A 20,466-nucleotide genomic window follows, 5' to 3' on the forward strand; every position below is an offset into this window, starting at 1 on the left:
TTCTCACCTTAGCTGTTTTGTAAAAATAATTAGTCCAACAGATTTAGCAATCTTGGCATTATTTCTATAGTACATTTGCATAAAACCAAGCAGTATTTGCTTTCTTAGTTGTTCAAGGCACAGCAAAACAATTCATACATTGCACTAAAAGCAAAAAAAAAAAAAAAATAAAGATTTAATGAGCCTTACCAAAGTTAGAGCAAACTAATCCCTGTGGCCTGAAGATAAAAAAACAAGTTATACGTAATTGTCCATTTTTAAAAGATAAATTCCTTTTCACAACCTTGGCGGTTTCTTTGCTGCTCTTTTCCCTCTATCCTTTCCACTGGACCTTAATATTTATTACACATTCTCAAGATCAGATCCTGCACATGGATCCCTCCAGGTAAATCCCACCTATCCAATTACATAAAAAACTAACATTATATTTATATATATATATATAAAGAGAAGAGTGAGAGAACGGAGAAGTTACTGCAAATACAACCTCCTGAAGGACAGAATGTTTCTTCATCTAAATCCACAGAAGAACGATAATAACCATCATGCTTTCTATTGAGCTCTATAGGTTTTACAGTCTATCACTTACAGTACACTTATGCAGTAGCACAAGAATCCCAGCTAGATACCATCACTTAGAAACTGTACCCTCTGTGACAACTATGGTCACTTCTCGGTGATGCTAAGGTCTTTGTCCACAGCAAAGACTAATTAAGAAACAAAGAGTACGAGAGACACGGTGCAAGTGTGAAAGACATTTTGGAGTTCACAGTTATGGTCTAAAATACCCACGGAGAGAACAGAAACCTCTCATCATGTCAATACAACCTCTCAGTCTTCAAAAGGACAGTAGTGACTTGGAATAAATATCTTAAAGGAATGCCCTGAGCCTGGCTGGGAAGGGAGTACCTGTATCTTAACCCATGAGTTTTCTTGCTTTTGGTCTTTCTATTTTCTCCCACATACTACTGTGGGGCAGTGAATGAGTGAGGGGCTCCGTGGTGCTTAGCTCCTTGCTGGGGTCAACTTACAAAGAGAGAAAAAACTTCTTTTGGAACTTTTGCCTTCAACTCTTCATTCTCTTCCCAAAATCTAAATCTTACAGGAGTTTTCAAACACCTGGTAATCTAGATTATCAGAAATCTTCAGACAGAAGAAGATTGAAGATAAATGGAAAATAAACAGAAGACTGAAGATCAGACCTTTTAGAAATTCTGGTAACAGTAAATTGCATCTATTGGTATTTTTTCCTAGAATCAAATAGTTCTATTCAAATTGAGATGAAGTATATCTTCCACATCAGACTCTAAAGAAAAAGCCACTGAATGTCAAATACCTATCACTTAGAAAGTCAATTACATCTCACAAAAGTAAAGCTTAAAATCATTCGTTCATACTAGCAAAATCATTCAGACAGCAGTAGTGTCATGAGTGTTCATATGCTAATCCTGGTCCACATAATACAATTTTTTTTTGTCCTCCAGTAATAACCCATCAAGGAACACAAAAGTATGCAAATGTTTTACACACTTTGGGAGGCAATGTAAGTCAAAAAAAAGCAATTAACCAGTGCTCTTTTTCCTTTCACTTTGACATAGAGAGCATGTCTCCTCTTTCCAGTTGTTGAAATTTGAAGGAAACAGAAAACTTAGAAGATTAGAATCATAGAATGGTTTCAGTTGGAAAAGAACTTTAAGAGCATTGAGTCCAATCATCAATCCAGCCCTGATAAATCTGCCACTAGACTCCACCTCACTACAACCTCCTTTTTGGTAGTTGTAGAGAACGATAAGGTCTTCCCTCAGTCTCCTTTTCTCCAGACTAAACGACCCCAGCTCCCTCAGCCGCTCCTCATAAAGCTTGTGCTCTAAACCCCTCAGCAGCTTTGTTGCCCTTCTCTGGACACACTCCAACATCTTGATGTCCTTCTTGGAGTGAAGAGCCCAAAAATGAACACAGTATTTGAGGTGTGGCCTCACCAGAGCCGAGTACATGGCAAGGATCACTTCCCTACTCCTGATGGGGCCACACTATCCTGATGCAGGCCAAGATGCCATTGGCCTTCTTGGCCACCTGGGCACACTGCTGGCTCCTGCTTGCTGGTGACCCAAACCTGGGCACTACTGTACAACAAGGAGTTCATGATGTACACAAGTGACCTGGGCAGGCGCAGGTCTGTGCTATACTATGCTGTACTGCACATATCACTTGGCCACAGGACAACGTTAACCTGTTAATCATAATGGAGGAGACTCCCACTTGGCATTTCACAATCACACCACCTGTGTGTTCTTATCTTAAAAGTGAACTACTATGTTTTTGTGTGAACAGCTTTTTACTTGACAGTAGCAATGCTGAATTAAATTCTTTACTTATAAGAGAAACTAAACTAAATTATTTACTTCTAAGAGCTCTAGGGACTGGAATGCTGGTGAACCTTAGCACAGCAGGATCTGTGCAGTGTACCATGCCATGACTAGAAGTCTGTCCAATCTTGCACAACTCAGGGTTCCCAGTATCTGAAGAGATTTAAGATTATATATGCTATCCCCTTTTTCCAACTCAAAAAGGTATTTAAATCCACACCTTATAAAGTCTGAGTGAGGTTCTCATGGAGATGTGTAACAGTAATTTTCACCAATGCATTACATCTGCTAATGAAAATTTTGTAATGTACATTACAGTCAGTCTCTGCATGCAGAAGAGGACGATTGTTTCCCAGTGGTGCCATCTTCTGTGCACGAACCACACAGCCCATACTCACTGGTAATGTTGCTGATTTCCCAATAACTTCCAAAAAAAGAAGAGTCAGCAAAAGGGGACATGATGAAAAATTCAAACAGCTTTCTTCCACAAAATCATTCTCCTTAAACCCCAATGAAACAGGCTGCAGGCCAGAAAACTGTTTTGAAGATGTAGTAAAACTCGCATACCATTTTTCCCAGGGCCTTATGGCCTCTCTTCTAGCAAATGATACACTATCCACATAATGGAGGAGAAGTTTTTGTCCAGCTCAGAGAGACAATGAAGAGGAACAACCTCCTGCTAATATTAGGTTAATTTATCGGGTCTAGAGTCTGTTTCCTGCATGTTGCCAAAGAGCTTTAGGAAACAAGGGGAATCAGGAATGTCTGTTGAACCAGATGAAATGTACTGAAAGCACTGCAGATTGGACACCCTTTCAATTATAGCACACGCAGACTTATTAGAAAAGCAGTATACACTACACAAGGGGTAGACTAACAGACATTGAGTTATTGTCTCATCCTACAGGCAAAGGCAGTCTCAACTAAACTCTCTTTATCTCCTCCTGTTACAAAATGTAAATATATCACCAGCCAGTCTTTCAGGGGTGTTACAACGATTAAGCAATTCACATTTGGAAAGCTTTTGAGGAAAAAAAGAAATTCTAAAGATCAGAAGAATAGTTATGAAAGCAAACACAAGACATCGGGTATCTCCTGATAGCAATAGTTAAAAAATATATTGCTACTTAAACTGCATTTATATCTTTAAAGAATCTGGTTTGTTACTGCCTAGGAAATATGACACATAATAAACATGAGGCACAAATCAAATGAACTTTCACTTAAGATTTTGAGAAAAAAAAACCCACTGTTACTATGAAACGAGCTCTGAGGAAAAAAACAATATGGTATTACAAGTCCTGAAGCTGCAAACACTTAAAATTCAGCTCAGATATGATTATTTGCCTTGAAATCATGGAGGGTTTTCAGAATCAGAGATTAGCATATGTATTGATGTACCTACAGGAAATGGACTTCAATTATTTCTTCACCTCAGCTACACATGTATGAGCTCCTTGGGTACACTTATCTTTGGAGTGCTGTTTCATAATTGACTATTGCATCGCAGGTATTAACACACCGTAACTTTTTTAATATTGTGAGCATGCATAAAGACTGGACAACAAGAAAGGAGGTGATTGAGCATTATGACTAAATATCAATATTGTGCAAAACAATACAGAATTTCTTTTTCATATTCCTTACTTGTAAAAAGCTCAAGAATATATATTTAAGTCCAAGTGTGCAAGAAAAAAACTTTATACTTTTACCATGTGCATGTTCATGCATAACAATACATTTAAACAATGATACTCTTACATTTAATCAAACCATTGATTTTTTAAAACCAAATCAGTCATGCTTTGGTGACTGTTCAATCCATATTCCCAGCAACTTAAGGGAAAACACAGTTCAGACCTCTCCAATGGACACCAGTGAGATACTGAGGAAATAACATAATTTCAAAGTCTCAGTGGACTTCAGCCAAATGTGAAAGACAGCTTAAGCACAGAAGCTTAATAGAATTCCAGAAAGAACGGCAGGGATTCACGACTAACTTCACCACCGATTAGATTTACAAAACAGAATACGTGGCACTACGATGTATACGAAATGAGCCTTTCGATATCATGTTCAGTCACAGACTGCAACTGCATTACCCTTTTACATTTACGAATAGAAGTGATTTTGCAATTACAGTTCTCAGCTCTTAAAAATTCGGAGGATCCTTTCCACTACAATCTTATCTGCTAGTCATCTATTTCAGCCACCTGCATAACGGAACACATTTAAAAAGTTACCAGTGTGTTAACAGCCCTCCTAGGCATCTTATGTTATACATAAAGAGTGACAACTGAAACCAGAGTGGAACCCCATTAATCTTCTTTCTCATCTTTGCACATACTTTTTTTTTTTTGTTTAAATGGATTCTTCAGAAGTATAATACCTTAATTGTTTCCTCTATTTGGAACGTTTCATTCTAGCTAAACCTTCATTGACAATTCTGATGTGAGTACTAGTGTTTATTTAATGAAAACATACCAAGAGTCAGTTTCATGCTTTTAAATTAATCAACCAAACTCTGAAAAATATTCTCTTAAATACACCTAAAGATGGAAATCTGTGTTCTGCAAAACTGTGCATTGTAAGTAGGGTACACAGTAAAATCATCTGCTGTAAATAGCAGAATTTGTTTTCACAGAATCCAGACTTAGGAGCTTGAGTTTTCCTAATTTTTTAAGAAAGGGCTGGATAAGCACGACATACTGAAATCTAAAGGGAACAGGCAGCTACATGCAACAATGCCTTGCAATTGGGTGATGGCAGAAAGCCACAATTTGAAATTAGTTATACTGCACATAGGCAGTGTAAAAACCATCAAAGCAGTTAACAGACTAATGTAGAACATAATAAATTAATCAATTAATCATTGCAACTTATCTGGAAACTACAGCAATGAAAAATACCTATGTTTGCCAACAGAAATTTAAGTTCTTTATGTAACCTTCGAGAGAAAACAAAACACCTTTCCTGTGTAACAGTTTGTCATATCCTCAAGATCTGAGCAGTTCTGCAGGATGCAATCTAATCGTTATATCAAATGTAAATGACATACTGACAGCACACTGCAAAATGAGAATTAAAATAAAAGCCAGTCTTTCAGAAGCACAGCACTTTCAATACCAAGTCGTACATATTGAACTTCCTATTAGTGGTGGTTACTATAACATGGCTATATTATAATCACCATAAGTACATAAATTCATCAAACATGCCATAATTTTGCTTCAGAATCTCAGAATCATTTATATAACACTCTACCAAAACCCAGAGGTCCTGTTTGTGACCTCTCCTAGTTTTAGGTTGATTTTGTATAAACTTCGCAAGTTTCAATGAAATGCATGATAGAAAAATGTTCCAGGTTTTTCATGGCACAAAACCAGAATGGACTCCTACAACCGAGTTCTTGCTGAAAATAACAAAACACTTGTTTGTACACAGATAATGTTCTGCCCAAACATCAAGCCACTAGAAAATAAAATTTCCTTTATAGCATCTTTCTGGTTCTGGATAACTTGAGGGATTCAAGTGTCCAGAAGGAAAGACATCCACATCTGTTGGATACCTTTTCCTCACTATCTCCACAGAAGTTAACAAAAGACTCTATTCTGTATGCGATACATAATGAGGTCAATAACATCACACACATACACTTACCTACTGTAATTTCCAGATGCCACAGAATACTAGTTTAAGAGTCCTGTGGTTTATGTCAGCACAAGACACCCATTCAGCTTTCTTTTTCTGTCTCACTGATAAAGTTGGAAAGATCTGTAAACTGCAGGAGGAAATAAGGAGATAACGCAGCTACAGACTAATTTTGGCCTTCATTGGAATCCATGGAAATATGAACTGGTTCCATGAAGACTGCAAGCCTACACTCACAAACATTGTGATTTCCTTCAAACACAAAGAACCAATTGACCCACTGTGACACCTGAGTGACAAAGTTCACTGTATCTTCTTTTCTGTAAAAACAAATGCATGCATCAAAATTAAAATTACCGAAAAAAGAAAATATGTATTAATTCACAAATGTTTAAGCATAACAAAAAACTTTTTTACCATGAGGATTGTCAAGCATTGGAACAGGTTACCCAGAGATTGGTTGTACAGTCTCCATCTTCGGAGAGAGTCAAAACCCAACAGAACAGTGTTCAGAGCAATCTGCTCTAGCTGATTGTTTTGAGCAAGGGGTTGGACTAGATATCTCCAGCAGTCCCCTTCAGTCTCAACTGTTCTGTGATTCTATGAAATCTGTACTAAGGAAGCAACAGAAATATAACAGGAAGAGTAGAGCATTATATGTTTTTCTAATTCTTAGATTAAGGTCCAACTTGAAACAAACAATTTGTGATAGAATTTGTAAATGTAAGAATGCTGAGCTATCCTGAAATTGTGTATTCCTCATGTATGATCCTACATAAAGTTCTATAAAAAAACAATCAGGAAGAAAAATGTGAAATCCACAACTAGCTTCTAGGTGTCTTACTTTGACGCTTTTAAAAATTATAGAATATTAACTATCTTCCTTCAACAATTTCCATCCTTCACAACTAGTGATTCTAGGAAAAGGAGGAAGTAGTGAGCATAGAGCATTCTAGAGTGCAATTTAACATAAAATACAGTCTACTGGAAAAATACAATCAATTTGTCTGCAGAGCTTACAAATATACACTGTGTAAGCTATTTATAGCTACTAAGTCTCAAATAAAACCCACTGAAGTTGTTACTGTGGTACAGTTAAGAAAAAGAAGAACCAGATGAAAGCCAGTGAAGCTGATTCTGCTCCTTGTACATAAATACATTCTCCAAGCAGAACCTGTAAATGATTTATGTAAGAAATCAAATTAATTACTTTAAGCACCTGAAGCGTTTGATATTTCATGGGATTTTCATGCAGTTAGCAATATTTTTATATATACTGAGACATTCTTCATTACACTCACTCCTGAAAGTTGCAAGTTAAACCCTATGGACCTTCACATAGCTGCTGGATACTTTAGTTTCAAACTCAGGGAATAGATTCAAATTGATCTATATTTGATACTATATTAAACTTTTTAGATTAATCTACAGTTTAAAAAATATCAGAAAATGCACATAATTTTTTGCAGTTACCCAGCAGTTCCATTGCATCATCTTCATTGTCAATATCTTCTTCAGTTACAGATGGAGCTGTGCTATGAGCAGAATCAAAGGAATCCTGAGAAAGCATGGCAGCCAGCAGTTTCTTATGTTGCTGCTGTTGTTGTTTCAGTCCTTTAGTCTTTGGCTCCATTTTTAAGCTGTGAGGGAAGAAAACACAACTTTCTCTTACTGGTGCTCTCTATAAAAAATGTCACACATTTGTCAAACTACTGTAGCCCATGACGTCCTCCAGATCTGATGGTTAATGACATCAGATAACACATAAACCAGGTGATTATCACTCATTCCTTGATCACTGGATGTTATAGATTAGTTTGTGTTTTCAGTTCCTATCTAAAGTTTTGATTGTACAATGACAGGATATTTGCTATTGCCTTTATGGGCATTAATCAAATCTAAATAAGCCACATATGCAGAACAACAGGATTATGTATCACTAAACATTATTGCTATGGCATTGATTGCACAGCAACAAAACTGAGAACAAAGAACTGCTCCCTTCAACTTGCGGTTGATGTTTATCAACCACAAAGGCCAAAGGACTATATAGTTATAATATTTCATAGAATCATAGAATGAATCATAGAATGATTTGAGTTAGAAGGGAGCTTAAAGATCAACTAATTCCAACCCCTCTGCCATGCGCAGGGACACCCCACTAGATTAGGTTGCCCAAAGCCCCATCCAACCTCGCCTTGAACACCTCCAGGGATGGGGCAGCCACACCTTCCCTGGGTAACCTGTTTGAGAGCTTCATCACCCTCATCGTGAAGAACTTCCTACTTATGTCTAGTCCAAATATTCCCCTCTCCAATTTATAGCCATTCCCTCTAGTCCTACGACTATGAGCCTTTGTAGTAAGTCCCTCCCCAGCCTTCCTGTAGCCCCTTCAGGTACTGGAAGATCACTATAAGGTCTCCTTGGAGCCTTGTCTTCTCTAGGCTGAACAACCCCCATTTCTCTCAGCCTTTTAGATGTACAACAAAGTGTGGTTTGGTTGCTTATCATCACAGGAATCTATGGTTTGTGTATTTTTTTTTCTAAGGAGGAAATAGTGGTTCTTTCTCACTGTCCACTACTGAATGGAGGAAAAAGTGAAGTTTGTGGTTGGAAAGGCAGAAGAAGCTGACAACTCACAGATTCCCAAATACCACATACTATGTATACTCACTGTGATCTGCTTTATGCTGCAAAGACCAATATTGAAATTGGGCATGTTCTCAACAGACCAGTGTCTGTAGGAATGTGCCATTCTCTACAGCCTATTCAGCCCCCTATGGAAGGCTGTGAATATGTAAGGACCCAGAACTTCCCCTTCCACCGAACACAAAAAAACCCTACACTATGAACTGTGAAAACAACACAGAGAGAGGGAGTTGCATGATGCTGATGGCAATTACTCTAACAGTGATCTGACAATGCCTAATCCTCTGGATTTCCTTATGTTTAATGATAGGTCCTTATGATAGGTCTTTATGAAAGAAAACATATTGCCTGGAAATAACAGGAAAATTACATTTTTCACTTTCCTGTTCTTATGCTAGAACTAAAGATGAGGATTGGTTTTGAGAGTTCACAGGTTTATCACATAAATTCTGATAATTAGTGATCAATGAAAGATCACATTTTATTAGAAGTGTTGCTAAATCAAATTTAACAAGATCTAATTGAAACATTTAATTTCAATTTGCTCCCTCTTTCGGTTGCCAGGTAAAAATATAACTGAATTATTTCAGGCCACATTATTGAAGAAGTAGATGAATGAAATACAAATGAGGTAACCAAAAGTTCTTTACAGATGGTAACAAATTGACTTTTCTGAGAGCTTCATTTAATATCATAAAATCCATACTATTCCCACTACTTTTGGATGTGCTGGGTAAAAGCTACATTAAAATTGAATTATTACTATCTATTACTTGTCTCATGCATTGCTTATCAATTCCGAATTCTACTAATAGTACTTTAATTCCCCTTAACACTGAATCAGATCTTTAAGAAACTGCCTCTTATTAAAGAACTATTATTGAACATGCAGATTAATCTTGATCAGTATAGGTGGTTTAAACTTCAATACACAAGTGGTATCAATTTCAGCATAACCACTATCTTGAAGTTCTGCAATTCCATGATTATTTTGCAAGGCTGCAAACATGCTTTTGATGAATGCCTTACAAAAGCTGATGAAACGCTAACGAAGCAAAGAATTAACTCAGACATAAAACCAGTCATCCAAATGTAAATCCATATGCTGCATGTAATTTAATAGTTATTCATTTCCACTGAAAATCAGTATTCCTACTTAATGACATATGTTTTTCAACAAGTCTTCAGCACTTGCTGCACGTAAAACTAGAGATATTGGTACCCCGTGACTCTTTCCTGGCACTGGATACCCCATATTCTCCTTAATTCATACACCAGGCAATGAGATTTTGGCATGATACTAAAAAAGACTCCTCAAATACTACTCTCGAAGCCATTAATCACATTTTTTAATTATAGCTGTGAAGTTTCTCACAGTTTTTGTACTGCCCTCTACAAAGAGAAAAATATGCTGCTTTGAAGCATCTTTTTCACTCAGAACTAAACCTCTTCACCCCATTCTAGAGATCAGACAGATATGCTTATTTCTGCTCCTTCAAATTAAGAGAAGTGATACAATATCCTCAATTTGCTCTGCAACATGGAACAGATCTTTATTCAATGTCTTTATTGCACTGCTGAATAAGGAAAAAGAAACCCAGGCCCTCACAATCAAGCCGCGGTGCCACTGACTGACTACATTACTTTCCCAGAAACTGCACTGTAGAGACTCAGTGACTGAGTTCTGTTGGTTCCAGTCCAGCACTTGGCTGAAGGATCATTACTACACACAGCTTCTTCTTCAAAATAGCAGTACTTGCAGCTTTCCCCACAATAATCTAATTAAAAGAAGAAAGTAGTGCTTTGTGGATAACAAACATTCCCAGCGAATGAGGTAAATTAATGAATGCAGCCTGGAAGAGTACAGTAAGTGACAGACTAGTTTCCTTGTGACAGGGAGACGAATTTCAATGTAGATTGCAAATGAAAGACATAGAGAAGGAATACCTTAGACCTTAGAGTTTCTGCCTTTGTAGAAGAGGAAGAAAAATGAGTTGGTGAAGTCGAAGTACCAATTATAACTAAGCAGAAAGGGCTGAGGGAATCTGTAGTTGTTTAAGCCAATTAACAGAGGCAGTGCACAAGCTTTGCACTTCAAAAAAACCCCGAACATATATCCCTTTTAAAGAAAGTCTGTGAACACTTCACTTGCTGTGATAAACAGGTATCTTTAAATCATGGAAAATGGGCTCTTTGTAAAAATGATAATCTCTTCCCTGTAGTTGAAGCACATTAACAAATGAACATACTCCTCCATCCTTAGTCAAGCACAATAAATCATCAGATAATACAATTTTCTCTTTGAGAAAGAGTTGTTATTAACATGAGGATGCTAAGCAGAAGAATTGAAAATGAATTTAGGAAGGTCTGCCAAAAATAACATATACTGTTTCTTTTGCCTATCTTTCCTTTAATCAAGAAAACAAGATTTATCACTAAAGCATCAAGAAGATTAACAAACAGCTATTACCAACCACTGAAAGACAGAAAGGTTGGAAATATCTGAATGAAGTTATACATCACAAAATTATTACACAATGGGCCCCAATCTTGTAAACATACCTTTAGCTCTATACATGGGAATTAAACTGTGGGACTGCAAATGAGTATGAAGTTAATCGCATCTAAAAGCATGAGAAGAAGCCAGTCACATACTAATGTCTCCCATTTATTGTGCATGCTGCCACACTTTGGCATGGGAATTCAAAAGCCCTGCACTCTGCTCTCAGAAACAAACCGTAATTTCACTTCACAAATTCCAAAATTTCTAGGCAGAACCAAAATCCCACCTTCCTCCAGGACTGCTGCTATCCTCACTGTCCCACTGGTCATTTTTATTTCTTGGTATTGGTGGCTGCAGCATCTCAGCAGCCAGTGGGTCTGCATCATTCTCTTCACGGCCAACCCATTCTCCAATCACACGAGGTCTGAGAAGAGGCGTGTTAAAACCTGTTGAGTCCTGAAGAGAAAACAAAAAGACAGAAACATTGAACTGCTTGTTCTCAACCATACATGTCAACAGGAAAATGAGAAGCAGAAAACAAAACTATTCGTTACATAAGTACAAAAACAGTAGAGCACATTATAATTTCAGAGGGCTACAAAATACCCCAAAACAATCATGGAATAAAGAAAGGATTCCCATTAACAAAATTCCAGGAGAGATGTGCCCACCCCAATGCCTCAAATCTCCACTGTTTCTCACTTTTTAATAGCTACCGTAAAAATCTGGGGTATCATCTTGAAAGATATATATATTTCATAAATGCACAACTCTTAAAACCAGCACTGTTTCAGTTCGGCTAAGTAACAGATGAGGTCACTTGTATAATGAATACATCAACCAAAAGACTGTTGTAGAGTAACAGCCTCACTCTTATTTGCATTATGAATTAATGCAAAACTAATAAATATATCTGCTTTTGGCATTTTAAAAATAACCCTGCTGGGATTTACATAATGTATCTTTCAATTCTAAAAATCACCTTAATATTTCAGAAAAAGGCATTTCAGAAACTTGTACTCATATTTTTAACCACTTACTCACAGAAGATAGCTGGCGAGGATTACAAGCAAGCAAAATGCAATTTAAATATTCAAAACAACAGTGATGATTTGCATCATTGCTTTAGGAAACAGATTAAGGGAACAAAACTGTATGATAAAACTGTGACATATTTAAAGTTTCTTCCTCATTGACATAGATCTTGTAAAAGCACACTTTGAAGTAGATGTCTCTATTGAAATGAAACAAACAAAACAAAAATTCTGCAAACCTTTTCCAGATTAATATCATCACCCTGCTCTGGCTAGACACTGTAATTTTGCTCAGCAGAAATCCAAGAGCTTCAGTTTTGACAGAGCCGAATATGACTTAGGCCCTGGATTAGACTCAACCCCCCTGTTCATCCCTTCTGCTTTCTGCAATACCCCTGTGAGTGCATTACGGCACTCCACACTTCATATTTCTGTTCAGAGTTCTCTTTCACTTCACTAATTCACTTTTAACACAATATCTGTTCTACTCAAGGTTGATGTGACCACTGAAAATAGAATGCAGGCAATACAGAAGAGAGAAAACTAAGAAAAACGCCATGGCTTCAGAGGTTTTATAATACCTAAAAACTAAGTTTCTTTTATGCACTTAGTTACACATTTTTTTGCATCTGAATGGCACTGTGTCATAGTCAGCTACTGTAGACTAGATGACAGGGGCCTCTGGTCACTTGACAGGCATAACCTGTCATAGGTGTGACTCCTATCACATGCCTACGAGCTAGGAAAAAATTCCACTGCCCACAATGCCTTCATTACACAAGGTTCTTATATTCATTTTTTTAACTAAGTACTATTTGGCCACTTTTGAGTTTTATTCCTGCTACTCCAGCCATCTTCTCCCTTCCCTTTCTTCCTAGGACAACTTCTAATAATTAATAAAAAAAGGTTCCTGGAGCTAGTTAAGCTTGCAGCAACTTGCATTGTTAATCCTGCTAAAAGCTTTCACTCCTTTAAATGAAAATGAAAAGCACCTAAAAATTTGCCGTTTTTTCAGTACCATGAGTTTTTCCTAACACTGTACACTGTACGATGAGCATATGAATATGTAAACTATGAATGCTGTGTCCAACTCTGATATGCTGATTTCTTTTTTAGACATTTTTGGGATTAAAGTAGCACTTTCATACTCTATTTAATAGAAGTGTAATTTATATTACATAGTCATGCTTGGCTCCACTTGATCACCTTTCTTTCCTTTTAATCTTGTTACATTAGTATACCACAGTTTCGGCGACCTAGTTTATTTTCCTCCTTTCAACTCTATAAGCAGCCACAGTGAAAACAGTACACGGAGAATCAGAGACAGCTCTATTGAGAACATCAGGACATTTACTTGGCACCTTATTTCAAAAGCTTCAATACATTCAGGTGAGTATTCCATTCTCAAACAAATTTTATAGGTTACGGGGTTTTTTTATATAAACCTTAGAATCTTAATTGATTTCCAATTTATATTCCCCCATAAATAACAGAAGAGATTGACCATGACATTAGTGTACACCAAAATGTTTTCAGAACATGTAGGCATTTAAATATGCATTAGATTAACCTAGAGGATTATTTACTGTCTAGTCCAGGTGTCATCCAATTTTTATATGCATCAGTGGCTACCAATCCTACTCCACTTTTTAATAAGACTAGAAGAAGAAGGAAAAGACTGGAGGACAGCTGAATCTCATCTTCAGGTTGGGCTGAGATGTGGTTGCAGAACGTAACCAAGGAGCACAACATTTGTGTATCCATTCATTTAAGCATAGTTTACAAAGCTCATATTTCTAATTTCTGATATGGATTTTGCAGGAACTTCCACAGGGAGAAATACTTTTGGGTGAGCAGAAATTTGTTTATTTTTATTACTTAGAGTAGTTGTTTTCTCTATTTTATTAATTATAACTTGCATTCATTGTAGAAATACTACATGTAAGGAGAAATTATACCCTAGACAGCATAGAAAAAAGGTTTTAATATTAACCTTGAGAGTCAAAATCCATTATGAATTATTAGTCCATCTTCACTCAAGTCTGATTCTGGATTTCTGATGACTAGCTGTGTCCCTTTATTAACGTGCAAAGTAACTGAAAGATATTGTTGGGAAGTACGACAGGTCTCATGTTATATGCGAGAGCTCCACTACATAAAGCTTAAGTAGAGCACCAGCCCACCAAATACTGATTATGAGAAAATCTCCTCTATCTAAAATCAAAACATTTCTAGCGTTAGTACTTGCAGAAAAAATTAAAATAAGCTTAGGAAACGTTAATTAAGTATTCTTTAGCAAATCAAAAGCCAGAAGATGAATAATCCTTCCCCTGCCTCCTTTCAAATTGCTTCAGAATTATGTTATTTTAGTCTGTCTTCAACTGTGGCAAGAAGTAAAGGGTGTGATCCCTTATTTTCGCATGATCTGGTTCAGAAATATTGCTGAAATGGGTACTATCATATAAATCCCTTTTAGATCTATTTTTGCATTGTAGCACCCTGGTTACATTCTGCCTCAATGTATCCCACAATGCAGACATGCTACAGTGCAACATACATCACAGTTTATTTTGTGACATAAATGTAAGTCGAGTCTTCCAGCAGCAGCAAATCCTAGACAAGGTGCATCATCAGTAGCCCCATAGTCAGAGCATTCACATAGGACACCAGAGCTTCAGTAGAATGACTTCTGTGTTAATTTGAACTTCCACTTCCCTGGGAAGTGTCCTGAAAAGCTTAGGAAAAACCCTGGAAATCAAAGTGAATTCAGTGGTTTTTTTCTCTATAATTTTTTAACCAAACTAGAACTCTGTGAATTTCACTGGAAGACTAACATCCTAGCCCTGCTTCTTTGTCCGTGTACATAAATTCTTCACATTAAGAAGTTTTAGTAACCACAGTTTCACGCATAGTTTCTGTGCAGTGACAAGGAGAATGAGTCAGTTCTGAAATTTGTATTTTATTAACTCAGCACTTTAGCCTTAAAATCTGTGAGTCACAAGGCATCCTTTCTCATTTTCTTTCCTAACACAAGCAGTGCCAGTTGCTGATTTTACATGGTTTTCGTGGCCTAGAGACACAGTCTGAATCATCAAGAGAGACTGAACACCAAACTCCGCAATTCTGAAGTCAAGGAGATGAAAAAGGAGGGACTCTGCCATAAATCTATCTTAATTTCAGTAACCTTAGGATTTTTTGTTTTGCAGTAACATCATCGGTCTCTGAAATTTTATTAGGCTGTGTCAAACTGAAAGCTTCCATTTTGACTGACCTTGTCTGCCTGTGTTTTCTCTACCTCTGTCTTGGACTGAAGCCTTACGTACTGACACAAAGTTAATAATAGCAGATATCTGACAAGAACCCCTTTAAATGAAACACCCTTCCACAAAAGTGATTGTAATTCAGAGCAAACTAGTTTTCCAAATCCAAATGCTCAAGTAACTAAGCAACTGAATAATTAACCGGATTTCTTGCAGGAGAAGTTACATCAACCAAGAATACTTATCAAGGACTCCTCTGACGAAGGCAGCTAGAGGTTACTGGAGCCAGAAGGAAATAATACTTTAAAAAATTACTTACATAATGAAAACCAAAAATATACATACATATGCATTCTCTGTTTTCTCCGGGTTCATAATTTGAACCACAAGTAAAATATCAGAATTATGGGCTCTGTCCTAATTCCCAAGAATTCTCCTAATAATCAAGGAAATAAAGCAGGGAAGCATTTAGAAGAATTTATTTGTGTATTTAGTTTTACGTCTGTCTATGTAATGCTAATGTTATAATGGAATTCAATGCCAAGTTTGGACATGCTGTTCTAGATCCATGACATGCACCTGCAGAGTTTAATGGTTAACCCAAAACACAGATGAATAAGTTGCCACAGTCTAGATAAGGAAGCTGTAGTATCAGCATGTATTTCTGGAAACAGAATTACAACGAATTTGACTACATTTTTACGTGACAAATAATCATCGCAGAAGAACATGCTCAAGTGAAATGCAACCAAATTTTGTCCAATGTTAAACCATTATTAGGAAGTCTTTGCTTGGTTTTGGTCCAAGCGAAATAATACACTTAGAAACAAGTCACAGGAACATTTCAGGAGTTCACTTCGTGGAGCTCTCACAGAATGACACCATCTATGCTTAATTTCTGTACACAGAACTAGCCATCCATTGAAACTCCTTAGAGGGGAATAACTAGAAATCCCATATAGACAAAAAATTGTGCTTCTTCTGTAAATCTAACCTGGAAACCTGTTGAACAATACTGCAAAAAGGTAGCACGTTAAGAGCTTTACAGTTTGGGGTTTTTATTTATTTTCCAAATAACTTCTGATTTCAAGAATATTCAATTTACTTGCCATCATGAAAAACAGACGTTAAAAGCAAATGCAGAGTTGTAAAGGTGTCAGGTAATATATGCTATTAAACATAACATAACATTTTCAAAAACACACTACCTTTAATTTTAAGTCATAAACAGTATTGTTTTAAAAAGAAAACTAATTCTTCTCTCAGACTGGATCCTGAGGAAATTTACCAATGACATTCCCCATCTCAACACGAATGTTTTTGAACTATGATCTATCATCATTTAAAAGAAAAATTAACACAGAAGTATCTCCTAAAAATACATGTAAAAAGTATGTGACAGTAGGTTCTAGCCCAAAATGTCTTTTTCCTTACACACACAGTATCTCACAGGTTTTTTCAACAACAAAATGAAGGGGAGTTCTTCACAAGTATTCTTAAAGTAAAACGTTTTAATGGAAAGACTTTGTCTTCCTCATCACTTCTGAGCACATTTAAGGAAACAGTAGGAAGGCAGATTTATATACTGTTATACAATCAATATGAAGGACATAAAGCAAGGGCAAGGTCAAAATTATAAGTAAAGGTCATGGTTTTGAAACCACAGCCCCATGTGCACCTGACTGCATTGTAACAGCGATCAATCTTGTATAACTGGCCTTCCCTGCAGAAACCAGTGGAGGTATTTTATACGGACTTGTGTCAGAAAGGTTCATGCTCTCATTTTACCAGGAGAAAAGAAAGTTATTTCAAAAATTGTCTTTGGTATTAGGCATTACTCCTATGTCTTACATACCTTTTGATCCTATTGCCCTGATGGTAAAGGTTTCTCACACCAAGAACACAATCCAAGTTTCTTGGCACTAGAAGCATACTGCTGCTCACTGGTGAGACTACGGAAGGGAAAGGTATTCTGTCTCCATTGGAATTTTGAAAAATTAGCTTGATTACTCTTCCAGCATAGAGTTCATTACAGGTAAAACTAAAATTCATTTTTACTGCGCAATATATTAAAAGGGCCAAAACAGAAAAGATCATTGTTTGTTGCATTCAGCAAGGCCATAAAGACTGATCTTTATGCCCTATGCACCCCTGATCAAAACTGGGGATTAAAAATTATTCCTAAATATTCTCACAAATAGTACCTGAGAATCCAGAATTCATGACTTCATGAGTAAAACCTAAATGTTTCCAAAAGTACACAAAGTAGTCCAACAGACAATATTAAGCAAAGGTGGTATCAAAATCAAAAGCATTTCCATGGCCTCATTAAGAGTCCCTTTAACCCAGCGAGCTTCTTTTTCCATAGTTGACATCCCATCCTGGATTAAGGTCTTAATGTATCAACATACACTGCACTTACCCATATAGCTTTCCATACCCAAACTTCCCCTGAAAGCAATACAACGGAAGTGCGTATGCTGAGAGAGGGAGATGGAGTTTTCATTGCTTAAAATTACCACGATCATCTGTCTTGTTGAGCTGTTCATTAGGTATACAGTAAATCTTACCTTATCAAGTTCATCAGAAATAGCAATGCCTGAAAAAACAGATTAAAAAAAAATAAATATTTGGAAACAGTCTTTCCATAAATGCCTTTTACTACAGTAAGCAAAAGTAAGGTTTAATCTGAAAAGTTTACATACTGTTCTCTGCACACTGCTGTACCACACAATGTATCATATTTTGTTCCATTAGTGAAATTGCCTGAAAACAATGTACTCTTAACTTTCCTCAGCTGCAATATTACCAAAATGTGTTTTCAAAACACTATGGAAATGGAAACAACAGATGTGCCAGTAAAGCGTCAATGAGCTTAAGTATACTTCTACCTGCTTTCTAAAATTAAATGTGCAACATAATATTTATATATGGACATATTATTATGCAAATCTCGCCCTGACCAGCATGCATAACACCATGCTGCAATTACAGGGTGACATGGACATGACTCCTCTCTCTTTCCATGGTAGAAATGACTCTATGAAAACAGACATAATTTAAAGAGAGGGAAAAAAAGTAATATACCACAATAAAATTCAAACCAGTTTTTCTAAACCCTCTGAAGAAGAACGTATTTATTTGCTGTTGTTCCTTTGGCTGACACTTGCTTGAGGCTTTCCTATGCTTGCTTCCAGAATGTCATCCAACTCTTTTAATTGACCATCCTGTAGCACACTGAATATGCACAGCTGGTTTCTGACAACACATCACACCCCAGTCGTATCACCTGAACACATTTAATATCATCATGCTGAAAATTCTGATGTATTGAAAGCAAAGTGTTTACCAGGTTCCTAAGAGGTTTTCAATTCAAAACACTAAAGACAATCATGTCCTGGTAGTGAAAACAAAGTCCACAGGAAGAACACACACTTAAAAGTTCTTTTCTAATTCATACCATGTTATCAAGACAACTTCTTCCAAAGAATGCCAGAGATGATATTGCAAAATATGTAGTATCAGCTCAGCGGAGAGTTATTCTTTCTAAAATCATACTAAAGACTGCAGCAGTATAAGATTATTTCCATGACTTTGTTATTTGTTACTATTTGGTATACCACAACTACCTGACTTCTTTGGATTTTTACCATGGCTAATTCTCAATTTACATAATATCCTTAGATCAATTTTCATTTTAAAAACAGTGAAGTGCTAGGAGAAAAACAAAACCTGATCATCCATAAGAATAAATGCCATGAGTTAACAGAATAATTGCAGTCATTCAATAGTTATAAAGTAGATTATATAGCAAAAGATCAAATTTGCTTACTCTTTCTATCTCTCACAGTAATTAATCTATTGTAATAACTTCATACTTCCATCTAGAGTAGACACTACACTAATGTCCATGCAGTATAATCAGTAGGTTGCACCAACCTGAACCATTCAACAGGACTTTAACGTGTTATGAATTCCTTCAGTTCTCTGTAAGCATTTACTAGAGTGAAGATAACTGCACTCTTGGAGGTAGAAAAAACCATGATTCAATATTCTCTTTATCAAAGCTTTGAGAACCTAATTTCCATCAACCAGCTTTCCATCACATTGGATATATTTTACATATCCAAAGTCAATCCATTTTACCACCACAAATGCTCTCTCTAACCAAACAACCTACCTTTTGTCAGCAATTTTCCATAATGTTAAGACGGTTCATTTTGTTTTGATAAGCGCTTATTTCCTCAGGTTGGAGGTTTAAGCCCTTTTCTCTTGCTTTCACAGATACTCTCTGAATGGGTCTTTGAAAACTTGGAATGGATGTAAGAGCTATCCCTGTTCCCTGTGCTGACTTACTTGTTAGAAATATATATTCTTAAGGTTGGCAAAAGAAACTGCAAAAGGTAACTCTGCTATTTCCAAGACTCCATTCCAAAAAATGCCAAATGCTTTTATTATTCAACTGCCTATGTGGCTAATCAAATATCAGTACTGAAAGCACAAAATAAGAAACGGGGAAAATTGTACATACAACCATATACCTTTAGACAAAAAGCTCTACTAACTTTGCTGATTAAGTTACATATAAGTACATAAAACTGAAAACACCCATAATCAAAAGGAGTGGTTTTAGGGTTTCGTTTTGGGTTTTTTTTTTTCAAGTCTCATTGGTTCCCCAGAATTTACTCTGCACTTAGAGAAGACTAAGCTGAGTACTTGAATTGAGCAGAATGCCTCAAATTTCTTCTTTACTTCATTGTAAATAGTAGCAAGACACCGACACTGACTGTATTTCTTAGGTGAACATGTAGAGAGAGAGCGGTTTCTGAGGACATGTTGCCAAAACAAAATTTTAAGTTTAGAAAGCTTTTATCTTTGTAATCACACAATTAAACATGCAAACTCTTTTTCTCTCTCCCTCTCTCTGATGCAGTATCAAGAGAAAAGAAAAAGGATTCTTGGCAAGAGATTTCTTAAGGAGCTTTTTACAGTAATCTTGACAT

The 20,466-nt window shown here is 36.5% G+C and overlaps 1 protein-coding gene across 4 annotated transcripts in view; it reads right to left on the reverse strand.

The window, feature by feature from the left end:
* Nucleotides 1-20,466, reverse strand: part of C2H8orf34 (chromosome 2 C8orf34 homolog) — a 193,771-nt gene that overhangs the window by 119,663 nt on the left and 53,642 nt on the right. For all 4 annotated transcript variants that reach the window (XM_054057423.1, XM_054057424.1, XM_054057425.1 and 1 more), the window contains 3 exons: nucleotides 18,034-18,062; nucleotides 11,456-11,625; nucleotides 7,491-7,657 (listed from right to left, as the gene is read on the reverse strand). In XM_054057423.1, coding sequence (XP_053913398.1) covers nucleotides 7,491-7,657; nucleotides 11,456-11,625; nucleotides 18,034-18,062 — 366 coding nt within the window. The remainder of the gene's footprint in view (nucleotides 1-7,490; nucleotides 7,658-11,455; nucleotides 11,626-18,033; nucleotides 18,063-20,466) is intronic.

This window comes from Cuculus canorus, chromosome 2 (assembly GCF_017976375.1).
Source record: "Cuculus canorus isolate bCucCan1 chromosome 2, bCucCan1.pri, whole genome shotgun sequence".
Lineage (NCBI taxonomy): Eukaryota > Metazoa > Chordata > Aves > Cuculiformes > Cuculidae > Cuculus > Cuculus canorus.